This window comes from Salmo salar, chromosome 28 (assembly GCF_965601325.2).
Source record: "Salmo salar chromosome 28, fSalSal1, whole genome shotgun sequence".
Lineage (NCBI taxonomy): Eukaryota > Metazoa > Chordata > Actinopteri > Salmoniformes > Salmonidae > Salmo > Salmo salar.
In genome coordinates, this window is record NC_138318.1 from 18,137,540 (window position 1) to 18,159,011 (window position 21,472).

Here is a 21,472-nt window from a genome sequence, read left to right on the forward strand (position 1 = left end):
GGCACCTTATATAGACAGGTGTGTGCCTTACCAAATCATGTCCAATCAATTGAATTTACCACAGGTGGACTCCAATCAAGTTGTAGATACATTTCAAGGATGATCAATGGAAACAGGATGCACCTGAGCTCAATTTTGAGTGTCATAACAAAGGGTCTGAATACTTATGTAAATAAGGTATTTCTGTTTTTTTTATTGGTAATACATTTGCTAACATTAATAAAAACCTGTTTTCTCTTTTCCATTATGGGGTATTATGCGTAGATTGATGAGGGAAACATTATCACTGCATTGTTGGGAAAGAGTTCTCAAGAAAAAATGTCACTGTACTGTTTTATACCTATTGTATCCTATGCACGATGCGGATCAACTTTGAAACTTTGACTATTGTTGAATTTAAGATGATTTGATTTATGAATATTTCTAGTATTGGTCAGTAATAAGAAGAGATATGATCAAATAAAATGTATTCTCACTACAGTATACATGTATTACACATTTTATTGCTATTCAGAACTGTAGTAAAGCTTTTGTACTAGCCTTACAAGGCTCATACTTGTCTTTCACTGGGCTCCAAGTAAAGTGACATGCCAACGAAGCATGGTTAGTTATTTCTGAGATATCTGCGAGAACGAAGGAAGGAGAAAGTAGTCAATGTTTAACTATTTGGAGAGGTAGATAAGACATACATGTTGTTAGAATTCCCCTCAGTTAGAAAGCAATTATCACAGCTACATTCCTCTGGCTCAGCCACACAACTCTTATTCTGATGTCACCATCTTGCCATGGTTATGGTATTGTTAAAGGTTAATATATTGACTTGAACTGGATTCTTTCTGTTCAGTTCAGGCGGTTCCACAAAGATATCATTGCTGAGCTGGAGAGGAAAACAGAGATGGATGTCAAATATATGACTGTAAGTACATTGACCACTATAGGACTTTGGCAAGGGACAATCTAATCACAAGGAGTGTGTGTGCATGTTTGTGTACGGGTCTGCATGTCTATGTATGCAGGTATGTAAGTGCACACTTAATTATGGTCTCCTCTCTCCTCAATATCCCCTATCCTTGCATTCAGTAAAAGTCCTCTCCATCTCTACATCAAACTTATCTTAACCTCTGTATCTCTCATCCAGGCCACATTCAAGCGGTACCAGACGGAGCACAAGCTGAAGCAGGACTCTCTGGAGCGCTCTCAGACAGACCTGAAGAAGCTGCGGAGGAAGAGCCAGGGGAAACAAGTCACCAAGTACGAGATCAAGGAGAACGAGGTGAGACTAGAACCAGATCTTGATTAATCAAGGAGAACGAGGTGAGACTAGAACCAGATCTTAACTAATCAAGGAGAACGAGGTGAGACTAGAACCAGATCTTAATTAATCAAGGAGAACGAGGTGAGACTCAAAACAGATCTTAACTAATCAAGGAGAACGAGGTGAGACTAGAACCAGATCTTAATTAATTAAGGAGAACGAGGTGAGACTAGAACCAGATCTTGATTAATCAAGGAGAACGAGGTGAGACTAGAACCAGATCTTAACTAATCAAGGAGAACGAGGTGAGACTAGAACCAGATCTTGATTAATCAAGGAGAACAAGGTGAGACTAGAACCAGATCTTAATTAATCAAGGAGAACGAGGTGAGACTAGAACCAGATCTTAACTAATCAAGGAGAACGAGGTGAGACTAGAACCAGATCTTTACTAATCAAGGAGAACGAGGTGAGACTAGAACCAGCTCTTGATTAATCAAGGAGAACGAGGTGAGACTAGAACCAGATCTTAATTAATCAAGGAGAACGAGGTGAGACTAGAACCAGATCTTAACTAATCAAGGAGAATGAGGTGAGACTAGAACCAGATCTTTACTAATCAAGGAGAACGAGGTGAGACTAGAACCAGCTCTTGATTAATCAAGGAGAACGAGGTGAGACTAGAACCAGATCTTAATTAATCAAGGAGAACGAGGTGAGACTAGAACCAGATCTTAATTAATCAAGGAGAACGAGGTGAGACTAGAACCAGATCTTAACTAATCAAGGAGAACGAGGTGAGACTAGAACCAGATCTTAATTAATTAAGGAGAACGAGGTGAGACTAGAACCAGATCTTAATTAATCAAGGAGAACGAGGTGAGACTAGAACTAGATCTTAACTAATCAAGGAGAACGAGGTGAGACTAGAACCAGATCTTAACTAATCAAGGAGAACGAGGTGAGACTAGAACCAGATCTTAATTAATTAAGGAGAACGAGGTGAGACTAGAACCAGATTTTAATTAATTAAGGAGAACGAGGTGAGACTAGAACTAGATCTTAATTAATCAAGGAGAACGAGGTGAGACTAGAACCAGATCTTAATTAATCAAGGAGAACGAGGTGAGACTAGAACCAGATCTTAACTAATCAAGGAGAACGAGGTGAGACTAGAACCAGATCTTGATTAATCAAGGAGAACGAGGTGAGACTAGAACCAGATCTTAACTAATCAAGGAGAACGAGGTGAGACTAGAACCAGATCTTAACTAATCAAGGAGAACGAGGTGAGACTAAAAACAGATCTCATCTTATGTCACTGGGGGTCTCAGTGATCAGACTCAGCTGTTCACTCAATGCACCATGGGTATGCTAGTCCGAAAAGTCCCTTAAGTCCCACTTTATGAATGTTCTCCATTTTCAAGCGAGAAGTGGCTCGGTGTCCAGTTCGTTTTTTTTGATGATGTGAGCATGTGCTTGGGTTCCTTTGAGTTCCTGGAAGTTTCTCAGACGGCTAGAAAGGGACTTTAACAGACAGTCACGTGACTTTACCCTCATCCTGAAACACTTGTTGATTTATGTGTCCAGTATCAATATAAAAACCAGACAGAACATTATTGCTCTTGGTTGCCATGGTTGTCTTGTTTTGTTTACATAAACAAAGCTGAACCCTTGTATGGACTCCCTTATGCAACGGGTGGCTCTAATTCTAAATGGTGATCGGTTAAAACACCATTCCAGCCGTTGTCTATTCCACAAGTTACTAAATCTATGACATCAAAATGCCTATTTACTCTGTTCCACTGTCTCATCAGCCCAGCCAGGCAATTTATAAACTTGATCTCCACTATAAAAATCATCTAGAGATTACCTCACATTTCTTTTAGACTAACATTTATTTTTTAACAGCAGACTTTTGTATAAACATTGTTTCAATATTCAAATTTGATCTCCAGCTGTCCCATAATAATGAACGTGTCGGGAGTCGGGATGAGACAGACAGGAAGGCAGCGTTTCTCAGCCTGTCAAAATCATGAATCAGCTGGCATCATTTTTATTGATATATACAAAGAACTATCAATAGAAACAGGTAAAACAAAGTGATTGTGTTAGCTGTGTTGTTGGCTAGCTCCTCTGAACAAATGTCCTGACAAGAGAGCACATTTTCTACGCCAGGCGAAATCGCGCATCAATAGCTTATTGTTATGGATTTATCCCAAAAAATTCACATGAAAATAGATTAAACAAACACAAATGCAGCAACTTTTCTGTTCTGTTCAACGTGACTGTAAGTTAGCCGTAGTTGGCTAGCTAGCAAGCAATGGATAAGAACGTTGCCAGCCAGTATGGCAATAGAACATTTAGAACGAATAACTGGGTCGAGTCCATAGGTACAGAACAAAAAGACTGAATGACTGGGTCGCGTCTCTGGCAACCAAACCAATAGAACGAACGACTAGCCGGCTTGGGTAGCAACCTTGGATTTGTGTCGGGACTGTATCTTGTGGAAGGATGAAATAGTATTAATAAATCCATCAAAATAAAATTTGTTATAAAAATATGTAAATAATTATTTGAATATGTTGGTAACCCGTTGTATATAAGTGATAATTCCCTCGAAGCCGGTGTTTGGAGGATATATTGGCAGTTTGCCGGCCATTGACTTCTTCTCGGGCCTAACAACACCCGTGCCAATATGACCTCCAAACACCGGCTTCGAGGGTGTTATCACTTAAATGATTTGCACGCGTGGGGCAATAACCCATCGAGAATATCAAAGAAAACATTTATTAACTTTGTCCTGAAAGTAGGGTATGTCATTGGCCCAGGTGGCTCCTTGATCTTGCCACACACCTCAAGGTGGAAAAACTGTACATAAAAGCGAGTGGGTGGAAAGGAAATGAACACAAAATATACACAATACCACCACACCTACAGTATAGCTGCGGGCAGATTCTTTGTGGTAATGTAAAGTGGAGTGCCGTCACTGCTTTGCCCCTTCACCAGTGGTGCAAGGTACTTAAGTTAAAATGCTTTACAGTACTACTTAAGTCATTTTTGGGGGTATCTGTATATTTTTGACAACTTTTACGTATACTCCACTACATTCCTAAAGAAAATAATGTACTTTTCACACCATGCATTTTCCCTGACACCCAAAAGTACTCGTTACATTTTGAATGCTTAGCAGGACAGGAAAATGGTCCAGTTCACAAAGTGATCAAGAGAACATCCCTGGTCATCCCTACTGCCTCTGATCATGCAGACTGTCACGGCTTTCTTCGTCGGTGGACGATATAGCGAAATCGTCGTCTGAAAAGGTGGACCAATATGCAGCAGAGTTGGTGTTCATTTTCTTAATTTATTAACGAACGTTGAACATGGAAAAAAACAAGAAACAATAAGCACGACAAATGACAGTTTTGCAGGCTCACAAAAAACACGCAATGCAAAAACAATCTCCCACAAATACAAGACAAACACACCCAACTAATATAGGACTTCCAATCAAAGGCAACACCAAACAGCTGCCTTCAATTGGAAGTCCACCCCAATTAACTCAACATAGAAACACACTCACTAGACTACACATAGAAATACATAAACATAGACCATAACTCAAAACCCGGAAATAATAAATCAAACGCCCTCCTAACTAACACACCACCCTGAACCACATAAAACAAATACCCTCTGCCGCGTCCTGACCAAACTACAATAACAATTAACCCTTATACTGGCCAGGACGTGACACAGACTCACTAACAAAAATGTGTTTTTAAATTATTGCCTAAGTGTTGGAGTGTGTTGGAGTGATTTTCTTGTTTAAAAAACAAGAAAATCATGCCATCTGGTTTGCTTAATATAAGGAATGTGAAATGATTTCTACTTTTGCTTTGACTTTGATACTTAAGTATATTTTAGCAATTTACTTTTATTCAAGTCTGAAAATGGGGTACTTTTTTCACCACTGCCCTTCACCTACAAAGCAACACTGAAGGCTCATCGAAAGGGACCAAATGGCCGTCATCACATTAGAATGGAGAGTGTATTTTAGTGAATGTGAGGAGTGGGAGCACTGTAAACTCTTGCATGAGGATTGTGCTCTCAAGTGGGTGTAAAAAGCATGTACCCTTGACTGGCCAAGTATGAAGTGTGCACTTAGGAGTTTGTAGTTGGTCTTGAGTTGGTTGGTAGTATACACTCACTGAAAAGCTTCGTAGGATGTAGTGGGAGTGGGAATGGGTGAAGCATTTATAGTCAATAATGTCCACTCAAATAGAGTAGACTTGGAGTGGTGCCTGGTAGCATATTTAGCCACTTACAGGAATCAGAGGATATACAGTAATAGTCTTCCTAACACAGTATACATTAAACATAGACTTCTTTAGTAAATCAATAGGACAAGTTGAGAGAGGGGCCAAGGAGATGCTGTCTGTTGATGAAACCCAGTCTGGCTCTGCTTGATACAAGGCTGCCTGTGCAATAACTCCTCGTCCACTCCTATTTTATTGACTGGTTTCACCGGCCCGACTTTGATGAGTGTCAGTTTATGAGGTGGGTTTATTTTTAGTAAGGGGCCCAATATATTGAGCTGCAACACATTTTTTACTATTGTTCTGACTGAAATCCAAGAAGCGCTAGCTAACTGGAGGTTTTGAAGAGTAGAATCTTGTCTCTCTCTCTTCAGTGATCATGATCTCTTCTTAATGGCTTCTTGGTTTTTATCTTGCTATTAACCATCTTTGTTTCAGTATGTAGATTACCCTTGCCTATGGAAAGAGGGCTGTAATCTAGTTTTATCTCAGAGAAACGAATAGACAGTAATGTATTGTGGCTTGCTATGTGGAAGGAAACTCCAGCCCCTCTGCTCTTATGAAGTGTGAATGGTTTGTCATTATCCTATGTATATGACACCTGTTGATTAGACTAGATAAGTGCCAACACATGCACACACCCATGAACACTTTCTACTGTCGTGTATCAGACTGTAGAGTATATTTCGTTTTGCCTCTACTCTGATCTTCTGTGGTTCAGTTGTCAGAATATAGAAATGGATGGAAAAGGTAACATCATGCTCTCTCCAAAGTCATGCATGAATGCCTTTAATGGAATTTGCCCACAAATCCGTCGTTTTCAAACCCCTACAGGTTTGCTGCAACACTTGAGCTCAATTCAAGTTTCAAGTTTCAAGTCGTATTTGTTACATGCACAAGTACAGTGAAATGGTTCTCTCTCCGTATGTCTGTCTTTCTCTCTCTATCCTCTATCTCTCTCTTCCTCCCCTCTGTCTTTCTCAGTCTTCCAGCTATTGTTTGCAGTAGAAATTAAGCTCCATAGTTTAGTTGATGTGGCCCCATCGTAGGGGGAAGAGGGAGGGGAAGAGCGAGAGACAGGGGAGTGGGGGAGAGAGCGAAAGAGAGAGAGAGAGAGAGAGAGAGGGGAGGGGAGGGGAGGGGGGAGAGAGCGAGAGAGAAAGAGAGAGAGAGAGGAGGGGAGGGGGGACAGAGCGAGAGAGACTGGGCTAAACATTAAAGGAGGATCTGTGACACCACCACCACAACCCTAGAGACTAACCAGCTTTCACTGTCGTCATGACAACCAGAAAAAGGAGAGGAGAGATAAGGGAGGAGACAGAGGGAGAGAGTTGTTTCAAAGAGGAGCTGAGCTTTGTCTGTGTGTGATGTCAGATTCCGTGGTCTGCTTTGTGAGGGTGTTTCAGTTCTGAGTCACTCTCTGGGAAGGAGTGTGTCTTGCTTCTCAAATGTCACCCTATTCCCTATATAGTGATCTACATTTGACTATACACTACATTGGGAATAGGGTGCCATTTGGGACGCAGCACAGGTTATTTCAGCAGGGTGATTTTCTACATGATAGGGATGGTTGTCTAACAACAGGGGGTGAGATGGAGCCAGACAGAGCAGAGACTTTGATTAGACGGCTCATTAGTTATTCCCGAACAGTTAAGCAAGCTGCTTTTTTCTGAGCATGCAATTACAACCTTACTGAATGTTTTAACAATCAGTCTCCCTCTGTGTCCTCTCGTCAGTATCTGGAGACAATCTCATACATATACTGTACACGCAGAGTTAACAGTACGCCTGTCAGTAACCCAGTACTGACCTTTCCCCTTTAGTTCCTTAATGAACCCCCCGTCAGTTCAACCAACCCAGTACTGACCTTTCCCCTTTAGTTCCTTAATGACCCCCCCATCAGTTCAACCAACCCTAACTGACCTTTCCCCTTTAGTTCCTTAATGAACCCCCCATCAGTTCAACCAACCCTTACTGACCTTTCCCCTTTAGTTCCTTAATGAACCCCCCGTCAGTTCAACCAACCCTAACTGACCTTTCCCCTTTAGTTCCTTAATGAACTCCCCATCAGTTCAACCAACCCTAACTGACCTTTCCCCTTTAGTTCCTTAATGACCCCCCCATCAGTTCAACCAACCCTAACTGACCTTTCCCCTTTAGTTCCTTAATGACCTCCCCATCAGTTCAACCAACCCTAACTGACCTTTCCCCTTTAGTTCCTTAATGACCCCCCCATCAGTTCAACCAACCCTTACTGACCTTTCCCCTTTAGTTCCTTAATGAACCCCCCATCAGTTCAACCAACCCAGTACTGACCTTTCCCCTTTAGTTCCTTAATGAACCCCCCATCAGTTCAACCAACCCAGTACTGACCTTTCCCCTTTAGTTCCTTAATGAACCCCCCGTCAGTTCAACCAACCCAGTACTGACCTTTCCCCTTTAGTTCCTTAATGAACCCCCCCATCAGTTCAACCAACCCTAACTGACCTTTCCCCTTTAGTTCCTTAATGAACCCCCCATCAGTTCAACCAACCCAGTACTGACCTTTCCCCTTTAGTTCCTTAATGACCCCCCCATCAGTTCAACCAACCCAGTACTGACCTTTCCCCTTTAGTTCCTTAATGACCCCCCCATCAGTTCAACCAACCCAGTACTGACCTTTCCCCTTTAGTTCCTTAATGACCCCCCCATCAGTTCAACCAACCCAGTACTGACCTTTCCCCTTTAGTTCCTTAATGACCCCCCCATCAGTTCAACCAACCCTTACTGACCTTTCCCCTTTAGTTCCTTAATGAACCCCCCATCAGTTCAACCAACCCTTACTGACCTTTCCCCTTTAGTTCCTTAATGACCCCCCCATCAGTTCAACCAACCCTAACTGACCTTTCCCCTTTAGTTCCTTAATGAACCCCCCGTCAGTTCAACCAACCCTAACTGACCTTTCCCCTTTAGTTCCTTAATGACCCCCCCATCAGTTCAACCAACCCTTACTGACCTTTCCCCTTTAGTTCCTTAATGACCCCCCCATCAGTTCAACCAACCCAGTACTGACCTTTCCCCTTTAGTTCCTTAATGAACCCCCCCATCAGTTCAACCAACCCAGTACTGACCTTTCCCCTTTAGTTCCTTAATGAACCCCCCGTCAGTTCAACCAACCCAGTACTGACCTTTCCCCTTTAGTTCCTTAATGACCCCCCCATCAGTTCAACCAACCCAGTACTGACCTTTCCCCTTTAGTTCCTTAATGACCCCCCCATCAGTTCAACCAACCCAGTACTGACCTTTCCCCTTTAGTTCCTTAATGAACCCCCCATCAGTTCAACCAACCCTTACTGACCTTTCCCCTTTAGTTCCTTAATGAACCCCCCCATCAGTTCAACCAACCCTTACTGACCTTTCCCCTTTAGTTCCTTAATGAACCCCCCCATCAGTTCAACCAACCCAGTACTGACCTTTCCCCTTTAGTTCCTTAATGAACCCCCCCATCAGTTCAACCAACCCTAACTGACCTTTCCCCTTTAGTTCCTTAATGACCTCCCCATCAGTTCAACCAACCCTAACTGACCTTTCCCCTTTAGTTCCTTAATGAACCCCCCATCAGTTCAACCAACCCTTACTGACCTTTCCCCTTTAGTTCCTTAATGAACCCCCCATCAGTTCAACCAACCCAGTACTGACCTTTCCCCTTTAGTTCCTTAATGACCCCCCCATCAGTTCAACCAACCCTAACTGACCTTTCCCCTTTAGTTCCTTAATGAACCCCCCGTCAGTTCAACCAACCCAGTACTGACCTTTCCCCTTTAGTTCCTTAATGAACCCCCCATCAGTTCAACCAACCCTTACTGACCTTTCCCCTTTAGTTCCTTAATGACCCCCCCATCAGTTCAACCAACCCTTACTGACCTTTCCCCTTTAGTTCCTTAATGACCCCCCCATCAGTTCAACCAACCCTTACTGACCTTTCCCCTTTAGTTCCTTAATGAACCCCCCATCAGTTCAACCAACCCAGTACTGACCTTTCCCCTTTAGTTCCTTAATGAACCCCCCATCAGTTCAACCAACCCAGTACTGACCTTTCCCCTTTAGTTCCTTAATGACCCCCCCATCAGTTCAACCAACCCTAACTGACCTTTCCCCTTTAGTTCCTTAATGAACCCCCCATCAGTTCAACCAACCCTAACTGACCTTTCCCCTTTAGTTCCTTAATGACCCCCCCATCAGTTCAACCAACCCAGTACTGACCTTTCCCCTTTAGTTCCTTAATGAACCCCCCATCAGTTCAACCAACCCAGTACTGACCTTTCCCCTTTAGTTCCTTAATGAACCCTCCATCAGTTCAACCAACCCTTACTGACCTTTCCCCTTTAGTTCCTTAATGACCCCCCCATCAGTTCAACCAACCCTAACTGACCTTTCCCCTTTAGTTCCTTAATGACCCCCCCATCAGTTCAACCAACCCTAACTGACCTTTCCCCTTTAGTTCCTTAATGACCCCCCCATCAGTTCAACCAACCCTAACTGACCTTTCCCCTTTAGTTCCTTAATGAACCCCCCATCAGTTCAACCAACCCTAACTGACCTTTCCCCTTTAGTTCCTTAATGACCCCCCCGTCAGTTCAACCAACCCTAACTGACCTTTCCCCTTTAGTTCCTTAATGACCCCCCCATCAGTTCAACCAACCCTTACTGACCTTTCCCCTTTAGTTCCTTAATGACCCCCCCATCAGTTCAACCAACCCAGTACTGACCTTTCCCCTTTAGTTCCTTAATGAACCCCCCATCAGTTCAACCAACCCTAACTGACCTTTCCCCTTTAGTTCCTTAATGACCCCCCCATCAGTTCAACCAACCCTAACTGACCTTTCCCCTTTAGTTCCTTAATGAACCCCCCATCAGTTCAACCAACCCAGTACTGACCTTTCCCCTTTAGTTCCTTAATGAACCCCCCGTCAGTTCAACCAACCCAGTACTGACCTTTCCCCTTTAGTTCCTTAATGAACCCCCCATCAGTTCAACCAACCCTAACTGACCTTTCCCCTTTAGTTCCTTAATGACCCCCCCATCAGTTCAACCAACCCTAACTGACCTGTCCCCTTTAGTTCCTTAATGAACCCCCCATCAGTTCAACCAACCCTTACTGACCTTTCCCCTTTAGTTCCTTAATGACCCCCCCATCAGTTCAACCAACCCTTACTGACCTTTCCCCTTTAGTTCCTTAATGACCCCCCCATCAGTTCAACCAACCCTTACTGACCTTTCCCCTTTAGTTCCTTAATGAACCCCCCATCAGTTCAACCAACCCAGTACTGACCTTTCCCCTTTAGTTCCTTAATGAACCCCCCATCAGTTCAACCAACCCAGTACTGACCTTTCCCCTTTAGTTCCTTAATGACCCCCCCATCAGTTCAACCAACCCTTACTGACCTGTCCCCTCCTCTTTCCCTCCTCTTCCCCTCAGTATATGAAGACCATCTCGTCGCGGCAGAGTGACATGCAGAAGTTCATCGCTGATGGTTGCACAGAGGCCCTCCTGGAGGAGAAGAGACGATTCTGCTTTTTGGTCGACAAACACTGCATGTTCTCCTACCATGTCACCGCCTTCCATGAGAAGGTACTGCACCTAAGGGGTTTAGTCCTTTAGTTAACCTTTAGTCGTTTAGGCCTAAAGTAGATTCATTTTTTTTTAAGTAAGGCGAGGGATTAAAAATTTGCGCTCAGGACCTCAGACTGGGGCGAAGGTTCACCATCCAACAGGACAACGAACCTAAGCACACAGCCAAGACAACGCAGGAGTGGCTTCAGGATAAGTCTCTGAATGTCCTTGAGTGGCCCAGCCAGAGCCCGGACTTGAACCAGAACGAACATCTCTGGAGAGACCTGAAAATAGCTGTACAGTGATGCTCCACATCCAACCTGACAGAGCTTGAGAGGATCTGTAGAGAAGAATGGGAGAAACTCCCCAAATACAGGTGTGCCAAACTTGTAGCGTCATACCCAAGACGATGCGAGGCTGTAATCGCAGCCAAAGGTGCTTCAACAGAGTACTGAGTAAAGGGTCTGAATATTTATGTAAATAAGTATATTATTTAATTCGTTTTTTGTATTTTATTTTTTTGCAAAAATTTCTAATAACTTGCTTTTGCTTTGTCATTATGGGGTATTGTGTGTAGGTTGACGAAGGCATAAACTCTTTTTTTTAATCCATTTTAGAATAAAACTGTAACGTAACAAAATGTGGAAACAGTCAAGGGGTCTGAATACTAGCAGTCTACTAAAGTAATCAGACCTATTCTTTCTAGAACTAACTGCTTCAGCTTCTATTCAGCTTCAGTTCTACATTTAACACTTCTCCCACTACCATACAAATATTTTTAGACAGCTGTTGCAAACACACACTTTCTTCCAAAAATGTACCTTTTCTAGTTTTGTCATATTAATCTTACCTTAGTGTTTGCAGGTTGACTAGCATCTATTGAGTTGCAATGTCCCATAAATTGAATGCCCAAATCAACTTAAAGTATCTACAAAACCAGTTTTGCAGTCACATAACCCAAATGGGGGCGGCAGGTAGCCTAGTGGTTAGAGCGATAGACCAGTAACCGTAAAGGTTGTGAGATTGAATCCCCGAGCTGACAAGGTAAAAATCTGTCGTTCTGCCCCTGAACAAGGCAGTTAACCCAGTGTTCCTAGGCCATCACTGCAAATAAGAGTTTTTTCTCAACTGACTTGTCTAGTTAAATAAAGGTTAAAAAAAAATGGAAGGCTAATTAAATGTTCAAAACCATAAAAAATATATATATGTGAAGCGGGGCATCCGTTAAACAGTAAATCAACTTTGTTAGGCCTTAGTTAACCTTGACTTAAAGATAGACTCAGTGATGTTACATCATCATACACAGAGGGGTTACTTCCTACTTAGTCACATCAACAACAACAGGATTCAAATCTACTAAATAGATTTGTGCCCTCTCTTGAGGCATTATGCCCACCTTGGGGTTGATATGGCTGAGATGCTATGTGTTGTTCAGCACTGTAACCAATGCTCCCCCTAACTTGGCCATATAACATACTAGTTATGAATGCTTTATAAACGCTTAATTGCACCTCTATAACTGGTCTATATCTATCTGCACTGTAGGCCAAAGAGCTGCTGGCGGTAAAGCTGCCCAGCTGGCAGGATAAATGCAGCGATGCCACCAAGGTCCCTGACATGGTGATGACCATGATAAAGGGGCTCCACACTCCCGCGTCTGGAACACCAGAAGCCTCGCCTCGCGTTGAGCGCTACAACAGGGTGAGTGGGACGTCATGGCTGTAATTACATTGTTGTTACAATGCTATAACAAGAGAAGGACAAGCTATAATCATTCACCTCTTTGCTTGGTTTAGAGGCTTGGCTCTTCTCATAAATGGTATTTGCTCTTCTAGATGGATTGCATGTACTGTGACTTGCATGTACATAACATAACCTGTTTTATGTCTTCTCTATCAGAACAATGGGGACTCGATGGTTTCCCCACCAGCCCCCCAGCTGAAGGCCCAGATCAGTCCACTGGCTAACATGTTCAACCAGGACGTCCCCCATGCCTCCATCACATCCACATACACCTCCACATCAGACCACAACTCAGGTACTACTGCAGCCTCACACCTCAGTATTTAGTCTTTGGATTGAAGTTTGGGTATGTGTTTCATTGTGTGTGTAGTTGTACATGTACTCCATGTGAAAAATGTGAAAATATAGCAGGTTTTGTTAGCTGGTATCTTATACAGAGATGATGTTTAGTTTTACAGAGTCTCACACCACCTTCCCCATGTAAGTATGCTGCCTTTCGTAATCTGACTTGTACAAATGGATAAAATAGATAACAGAGATAAAACTATAGGTGCTGTCCTAATCTACATGTAATGTCTTGTTTGGGAATATTTGATCTTGTGCACCGGGGCCTTATTGAGTACATGTGCTAGACAGATCATATTCAGAAATCCAAAGAAGGTTCAGGATGGATACTGAATTCCCTTCAAATTGTGCTGCATCTTCCCTTTAATCCTGCTAATGTATCTGTTCTTACTTCGTTTGTTCTCCATGTCTTCTTTTATTGAATGTTCAAATTATACAGAAATTCCGCTGCAAACCAATTCTCCTCTTTAATGATGCAATTTTTCTTCTCCGCATGGTCATTTAGACCAGGGTTATAAATCACTAGCTATAAGCCATGTCTTCTCCCTGATATACTATCAATTTGAACTCTGCTATTGTAAATATCAAATATTTCAGAGAGTCCTTGCTCTCTTTCTGCAATTTGATAGTAAAAAACATTTAACTTGAACTTTCACCTTACAGACCAGGGCAGTATGGAGGACGATGGCAGTCTGTCTTTGTCCAGGTCGGTGTCGATAGGTTCAGGGCTGAACGTGGGCAGGAAGCAACGGGTCAGGACCATCTTCCCTCACACGGCCGGCAACAACAACACACTCCTTTCCTTTGACGACGGTGACATCATCATGCTGCTAATCCAGGAGGACAAGGACGGATGGCTGTATGGAGAGCTGGAGAATACCCGGCAGTAAGTCTCTATTCACTGGTTAATAAGGGCTTTATGAACGTTTTTGAAGCTTTATTACTCCTTTATAAAGGCTCATTAACCTGGAGAAGATCTGTCAGTAAGTCACTATTTACTGCTTATTAAGGGTTTACGAGGGTTTATGAAGCTTTATTACAGGTTTATAAAAGCTTGTTGACGTCACTGGTATTAAGAGTTTGTAAAGCTTTATTACACTTTTACAAAGATTTATTACACAATAATTCAGGCCTTATTAACCTATAGATGCAGATATAAGGTCTCTCAGAGAAGTTATGCAGTGTTGGCACCAACATTCGTGCAATTTCCTTCTGTGGTACAGGTGTTGGTATTAGGTGTGTAACGATAAGGAAACGTACTGTATCTCCGCAAATACGCAAGTGTATCAACTTGGGGATTGTTCTCATTTTTGAGGTGGCAATACTTAAAGAGTTTATTTTCAAAACGCTATATGCACCAATTTTTCACATTTGTGTTTTTTCATCAGAAATGATTGCTTATAAGTAACTTCATGTGTGTGTAAATATTACTGTTCTCAGATTTTTTATTCATAGATTTTAGATGTGTATGTTTTTTTGCAAAACTCTATATATCCATTATTTAGCTGGAATGGAATATTCGTATCCTGTATATTTGACTGTGATATGTGGTTGTCTCACCTAATTATCTTAAGATGCTTACTCGTCAGTTGCACTGGATAAGAGCATCTGCAAAATTTCAAAAATGTCAAATGGAAATGTTTTTCTTACAGATCATCAGATATTACTGTATTGCATTATTTATTTGAAATATTTTTAAAATATTGATGTCACAAATATACAATTTGTACAGTTCTTTATTAAAAAAAAATGTTAGTTGTTACATTTGACTGTGTAAAACCTACCAGTACCAATTATTTCTCTGAGAGTGATGCGGCTATATAGCAATCTTTGTTTAAGTTTTTTTCATCTCTGAATACAGTGGCGATAGAACTAGGTACGAGTTGAATGTAGCGTAGGGGAAAATTGGTGCTCATTATGTTTTGTTAAGCCGTTAAATGTCAGGTCCGAAAGTAATGTTATTGTTAAAGCAGTTGTATCTGTGCCATTCAGAAAAGTATTTCTGAAGATGAGTTGTGGGTAATTGAATATTATTTCTGAAGATGAGTTGTGGGTAATTGAATATTATTTCAGAAGACCAGGTGTGGGTAATTGCGGTGAGGCCACAGAGACCGATGGCTCAAAGCCACCTTGGTAATTATGTGTGCATGCTTTGATGGCTGGTCTTGTGTCTCCCTCTCTCTATCTGTTCATTAAAGTCATTAGTGCTCATTTGTAGGTGAAAGATCAGAGACGGGGAGAGAGAGAGAGAGGGAGAGAGTGCTTTTAGCAGAGATGTTAGTCTACCTGCCTTGACATTTTCCCTCTGAAACAAATTAGCGAAGTCCATTTTATAACCCTTTGACATTGTCAGCCATTATTATTGCTTTGGGAATTAAATTGTTTTTAAAGTAATCAGTGACAGCTTGTCAAGAACAGAGACTTGGTACCTCCAAGTAAACAGCCCATAAGCAACCCGTTTAATATTAGTATAATGTAATATGACATAATTATTTTTCTTTTTACACTGAGATTTGGCTTGGGAACAATTTCTGTATTTCTCAACTTGAAACAGTGTCTTCGAAGCGAATCTGTCATATATTTGATCATTGAAATATGTGTTTCACATGCCTTCAGGGACATTTCTTTCTATTCTGGTTAGAACCAGTTTGCGCTGTTCTGTGAAGGGAGTGGTACACAGCGTTGTACGAGATCTTCAGTTTCTTGGATATTTCTCACATGGAATAGGCTTCATTTCTCAGAACAAGAATAGACTGACGAGTTTCAGAATTGTTTTTTTGTTTCTGGACATTTTGAGCCTGTAATCGAACCCACAAATGCTGATGCTCCAGATACTCAACTAGTCTAAAGAAGGCCAGTTTAATTGCTTCTTTAATCAAAACAGCAGTTTTCAGCTGTGCTAACATAACTGCAAAAGGGTTTTCTAATGATCAGTTACACTTTTAAAATGATAAACTTGGATTAGCTAACACAACGTGCCATTGAAACACAGGAGTGATGGTTACTGATAATGGGCCTCTGTAGGCCTATGTAGATATTCCATAGAAAATCTGTCGTTTCCAGCTACAATAGTCATTTACAACATTAACAATGTCTACACTGTATTTCTGATCAATTTGATGTTATTTTAATGGCCAAAAAAAGTGCTTTTCTTTCAAAAACAAGGACATTTCTAAGTGACCCCAAACCTTTGAACGGTAGTGTATATCTTTTTTTTATGATGTTATTCATTGTTGTTTTATTTGGCAAATATTTTGGTGTATCTGTGTTTGTTTCAGACGGGGGTGGTTTCCCTCATCATACTGCCGACCTTACAATGAGCCACTGATCTCAAACAGGTAAGACCAAGACACATATAACCATGTGATAATCTTATGATATTGCTTACAACTACCCAATCCTCTCAAATCTTTAAGGGTCTTTCAAGAAGTGCCTAGAATAAGTACAAACAAGGTGATTTTGGACCAGGTAAAGTTGTAAAATGTGTGTGTATCTGTCTATGTCTACAGTTTGGGGACGCCGGTGCGTTGTCTGAGTGTGGCCAGTCTTCCGGAACAGGAAGAGGAAGAGCCTGTTCTGCTGCCGCCGCCAGACTACATCGACGGGAAGGAGAGTAGTCCTGTCAGAATGGTCAGCTCCTCCACACCCTCACCCAAAAACACGGTCAGAACCCAGTCATCCCTTCCATATTCTCACCTTACAGTACAGTCAGCAACCCACTTTAAAGTGACCTACGGGGTCTCTGAAATGTCTGAACAACTTTGATTTCAGTGTTGTTTATCAGTCCACATGCTGGGAAACGGTCTCCTTAGGGTGAACGCTAAACCTCCACACTCTCCTCAGGTTTATTGTTGGATGACCTAACGTGGAAGACTTTTTATTTGTGTATTTTCACCTGGGCTAGTTAGGGATGTACTCCCACCACCAGGAACACATGAAGCTAGGTCATGACAGAAACAGGGCCTAAATGTCTTGATGCTGCCACTGATAATTGGTTTTGAGGTTGTGTGTTAATGTAATCCCTGTCTGCCACACTCTCAGCTGTCCCAATAGGAGAACCCTTTTTGATTCCAGGTACTGTAGAAACCTTTTTGGTTCCATGTAGAACTCTTTTGGGCTTCATGTAGAACTCTCTTTGGAAAGGGTTCTACATAGAAATAGAACCAGAATGGTTCTACCTGGAACCAAAAGGGTTCTTCAAATGGTTATCCAATAGGGACAGCCAAAGAACCCTTATAGGTTCTAAATAGCACGCAACTAGAGTGAGGTGGAGGAGGAGCAAGAGAGAGAGCTGTCACCTCGAAAAATAAAGACATTTCAAAAATGCTCCCTGCCTGGTTTTGTCTCTGCGCAGGAATGGAGGGAACGGAGGGAGGGACACAGAAAGGGAGGGAGGGAAGGAAGGAAGGACGGAGGACAAGGGGGGTATAGGCCTACACAGAAATATTGCTCATCCACACAGCTTCAATTAGGACCTGCACAGTGTCAGCTGGTTTGAGAATGAAGTAATGAAGTAATCTCTCTCTCTCCTCTCATTGCCTTTGTGTGCTGGAACTGCTGCCTCAGGACTTTGAGAGAAATACACTCCTGTTAGGGATGTTATCGTAATAGAGTTGGCATCCCTCCCTCCTCTTTCTCTCCCCTCCTCTCCCCCATGCCCCTCCCATCTGCTCTTCTCCTTCCCTTTCTCTCTACCTCTCCCAGTTGCCTCCCCATCTGTTCTCCCCATTCCCCACCTCTCACCCTTTCCTTCCTAGAAGTCCCATACTTTCTTGCTTCCCTCCCCCTTGGCTCCCCCTCTCCCCCTCTCTCACCCCCCCTCCTCACTTCCATTTGATCATGTGATCGTAGAGAGGTGACTTTGCTCTTTGCATTGTTATTGTCGCTGCCAGATTGTTTAATGGTCTCTGATGTAAGCCACTCCATGGGGCCTCTCGCATAGGTGCCGCTGTGCCCTCACTTCTGGACACAGACTGCCCTCTAGTGGAATGTTAGGCTACTGGTTATGTCCTGAAGTAGTTTGAATAGGCCTGCTACAGCAGTGTTCCTGTGCAGTACAAAAACTTAACAGCCTACAGGCTGATCCACTGTTAGATTGGATCTTCAAAACATCAGATAAGGATACAAAATGAACACAACTTGGAGAGGGTTTGTTTACGCTCATCCATCATCAGATGTTTTATTTTAATTTCTGAGAGTGCAGAATTATTTTTGTTAGATACACGTTCATACATCCTAAAACATAGCTAAGTAATCAGTTCAGCATCTCATTTAAAACTATCTTCATCACGCTCACTTGTTTGGATTTACAATAAGATTTCCATCTACTCAGAGAATAGGTGTTTTTAGAGAGTTTCTAGAGGTGTTTCTAGAGGTGTGTCTAGAGGTGTTCCTAGAGGTGTTTCTAGAGGTGTGTCTAGAGGTGTGTCTAGAGGTGTGTCTAGAGGTGTGTCTAGAGGTGTGTCTAGAGGTGTTTCTAGAGGTGTGTCTAGAGGTGTGTCTAGAGGTGTTTCTAGAGAGTTTCTAGAGGTGTTTCTAGAGAGTTTCTAGAGGTGTTTCTAGAGGTGTTTCTAGAGAGTTTCTAGAGAGTTTCTAGAGGTGTGTCTAGAGGTGTGTCTAGAGGTGTGTCTAGAGGTGTTTCTAGAGGTGTTTCTAGAGAGTTTCTAGAGGTGTTTCTAGAGAGTTTCTAGAGGTGTTTCTAGAGGTGTTTCTAGAGAGTTTCTAGAGGTGTTTCTAGAGAGTTTCTAGAGGTGTTTCTAGAGGTGTTTCTAGAGAGTTTCTAGAGGTGTTTCTAGAGGTGTTTCTAGAGGTGTGTTTAGAGGTGTTTCTAGAGGTGTTTCTAGAGGTGTTTCTAGAGAGTTTCTAGAGGTGTTTCTAGAGAGTTTCTAGAGGTGTTTCTAGAGAGTTTCTAGAGGTGTTTCTAGAGGTGTTTCTAGAGAGTTTCTAGAGGTGTTTCTAGAGAGTTTCTAGAGGTGTTTCTAGAGAGTTTCTAGAGGTGTTTCTAGAGGTGTTTCTAGAGGTGTGTTTAGAGGTGTTTCTAGAGGTGTTTCTAGAGGTGTTTCTACAGGTGTGTTTAGAGGTGTTTCTAGAGGTGTTTCTAGAGGTGTGTCTAGAGGTGTGTCTAGAGGTGTTTATAGAGGTGTGCTGTGTGCTGGCCTTTCTAGACATTCTAGATTCCTGACTCCCAGCGTGAGGTCATGGTACACTCCGTCTCCGTACGTCCCAGAGTTCTTCACTTGGGAGTGACACAACGACTGTATGTGTTGACAGTTGACATCCTTGTCCAACCTGTCTGACTAGAGACAACTAGAAACAACCTTTCACACTCACTGCTGCACGGGAGGCAATACAGCATGTACTAAATATGCACAGCATGTATCTGGACTTTTAAGTGTTTCTCTTTCTTTCATTTTGTAAACAGATCTCTCTACCCAATGGGGTTGGAAAGGCTCCCTTTCTGGGGTAAGTCATATAATAACGATGTTATAACATTATAACCTATCACATGGATTATGCAATGATTTTGATGGGAAATTTGAATAAAAAATAATAAGGATCTCACCTATTACAATGTGTTATTGGAATATTTTCCAGAGGTGGGAATCCCTTTGCCACTGTCAAACTGAGACCTACAGTGACCAATGACAGATCAGCACCAATCGTCTGATAACCAGGGACCATCCAGACAGAGGATTCATAAAGCTTGGAATCTCTGCACCACCAACACTTCAGAATCACAGTCCGACAAGATGTCCAGATAGCCTGGATTTTACTCTGCTTCAGCAAACCAGCTCCATTGTTGCTAGGTCCGTTGCAATTGCATTGTAAAACAGACCAGTGAAGTGACAATAAATATGGGCAGTGCTGAGACAGACTAATGGCCAGGCTACCTTCCCGACTCTTCAGCACTCAGATAAAAAATGAATAATAATAATAATCTGTCTGTAGTAGTTGTGGGAATGACGTGAGAGAGACACTTGTTGGGGGGAAAAAGAGCTCAATTATTTGCCATGTTTATTTTTTCATTATTACGTGACCATTTTTAAATGGGGAGACTATTTATGTAAACATATGAAACAAATTGAGTTTAAACAGTGAGAGTTTATGGAAGAATGAATATACCGACTAGGCACAGACATCCGTTCAGCGTCTATTTTTGATTTACAGTTGGTTTAGTTGTCAACGAATGTGAATTCAATGTGAAATCAACAAAGAATTGCACCATGTCATTGGATTTAGGTTCAAAGTTGGTTGAAAAAAAGACCAAATTCCATTACATTGAAGACTTTACGCAAAATCCAATCTGTTTTCCATGTTGATTCAACTTCATCACAAATAGGTTTTGTTGTTGAATTGACGTGGAAACAAAGTTGATTCGATCCATTTATGCCTAGCAGGTAGTTGTGTACGTTGTTTAATTAAAATAAGGGATTTTTGATTTGACATAGACTACTAAATGAATGTATTCTGAATGGGGAATGCATTGACATATGGACACTGCCATGCTATTTCTTCATACTTTTAAATTGTATTTTTTCATACTCGTTCAAAAGTTCATGATGTTTAATACAATAATTGTAGGCTGGAAATTTCTCTTTGGCTTTTCATGGTAAGCTGAAGGTTGTGTCCATACAATTGTTGTAAATCACAATCACATTGTTTTTGGTAGAAATACAGTATGAGCCATGCAGTATATCAAAAGTGTAAACAGTTTTTTTTATCTTCCTTCTGTGTAGAGTAATTCATGATACACACCACACTGCTGTCCATGCTAATTGATGATTACATCCATAATAAGTATTTGAAAAGAACTCTGGACGTGGTTCCTCCTCTTCTATCTCTGTTCAGATACTGATGTGTATTGTTTTCATTCTCTAAAGGTGAGAAGGAAAAAGATGTAACATGATGTTCTGTCATTGTCCTCAAGCTTTGTAAATATACCATGGGCAAAATGGTTGTCTGAAAAAAAAAAATATATATTTCTTGGCACTATGTAGACTAATGTAATCTCACAGTGAAGCAGGACAAACCTTACATGGTCATATGTGTTGGCTTTGCAATGTGCTGCCATAGCCTACTGTGTATCTGTATGAAGACTTGCATTATAAGTGAAAATGTTGTTCATCCCTTAATACATGAGATGAAATGGAGAATAACAAGCTTTGGTTGTCTTTTATTGAATTAGTCGTTTTGTCAAGGCTGTGGGTAACTGGTGAA

At 41.8% G+C, this 21,472-nt stretch overlaps 1 protein-coding gene across 3 annotated transcripts in view; it reads left to right on the forward strand.

Annotated features, from left to right (window-relative positions):
* Positions 1 to 21,414, forward strand: part of baiap2l1a (BAR/IMD domain containing adaptor protein 2 like 1a) — a 44,987-nt gene extending 23,573 nt beyond the window's left edge. Inside the window, exons 5-15 of one of the 3 annotated variants that reach the window (XM_014179718.3) lie at positions 845 to 916; positions 1,139 to 1,273; positions 11,033 to 11,185; positions 12,713 to 12,868; positions 13,067 to 13,205; positions 13,361 to 13,390; positions 13,919 to 14,141; positions 16,534 to 16,593; positions 16,765 to 16,918; positions 19,677 to 19,717; positions 19,850 to 21,414. In XM_014179718.3, the coding sequence (XP_014035193.1) occupies positions 845 to 916; positions 1,139 to 1,273; positions 11,033 to 11,185; positions 12,713 to 12,868; positions 13,067 to 13,205; positions 13,361 to 13,390; positions 13,919 to 14,141; positions 16,534 to 16,593; positions 16,765 to 16,918; positions 19,677 to 19,717; positions 19,850 to 19,922 (1,236 nt within the window). In that variant the 3' untranslated portion in view covers positions 19,923 to 21,414. The remainder of the gene's footprint in view (positions 1 to 844; positions 917 to 1,138; positions 1,274 to 11,032; positions 11,186 to 12,712; positions 12,869 to 13,066; positions 13,206 to 13,360; positions 13,391 to 13,918; positions 14,142 to 16,533; positions 16,594 to 16,764; positions 16,919 to 19,676; positions 19,718 to 19,849) is intronic. The other 2 variants (XM_014179720.3, XM_014179719.3) reach the window with 2 other exon arrangements.
* The last annotated feature ends 58 nt before the right edge of the window (positions 21,415 to 21,472 follow it).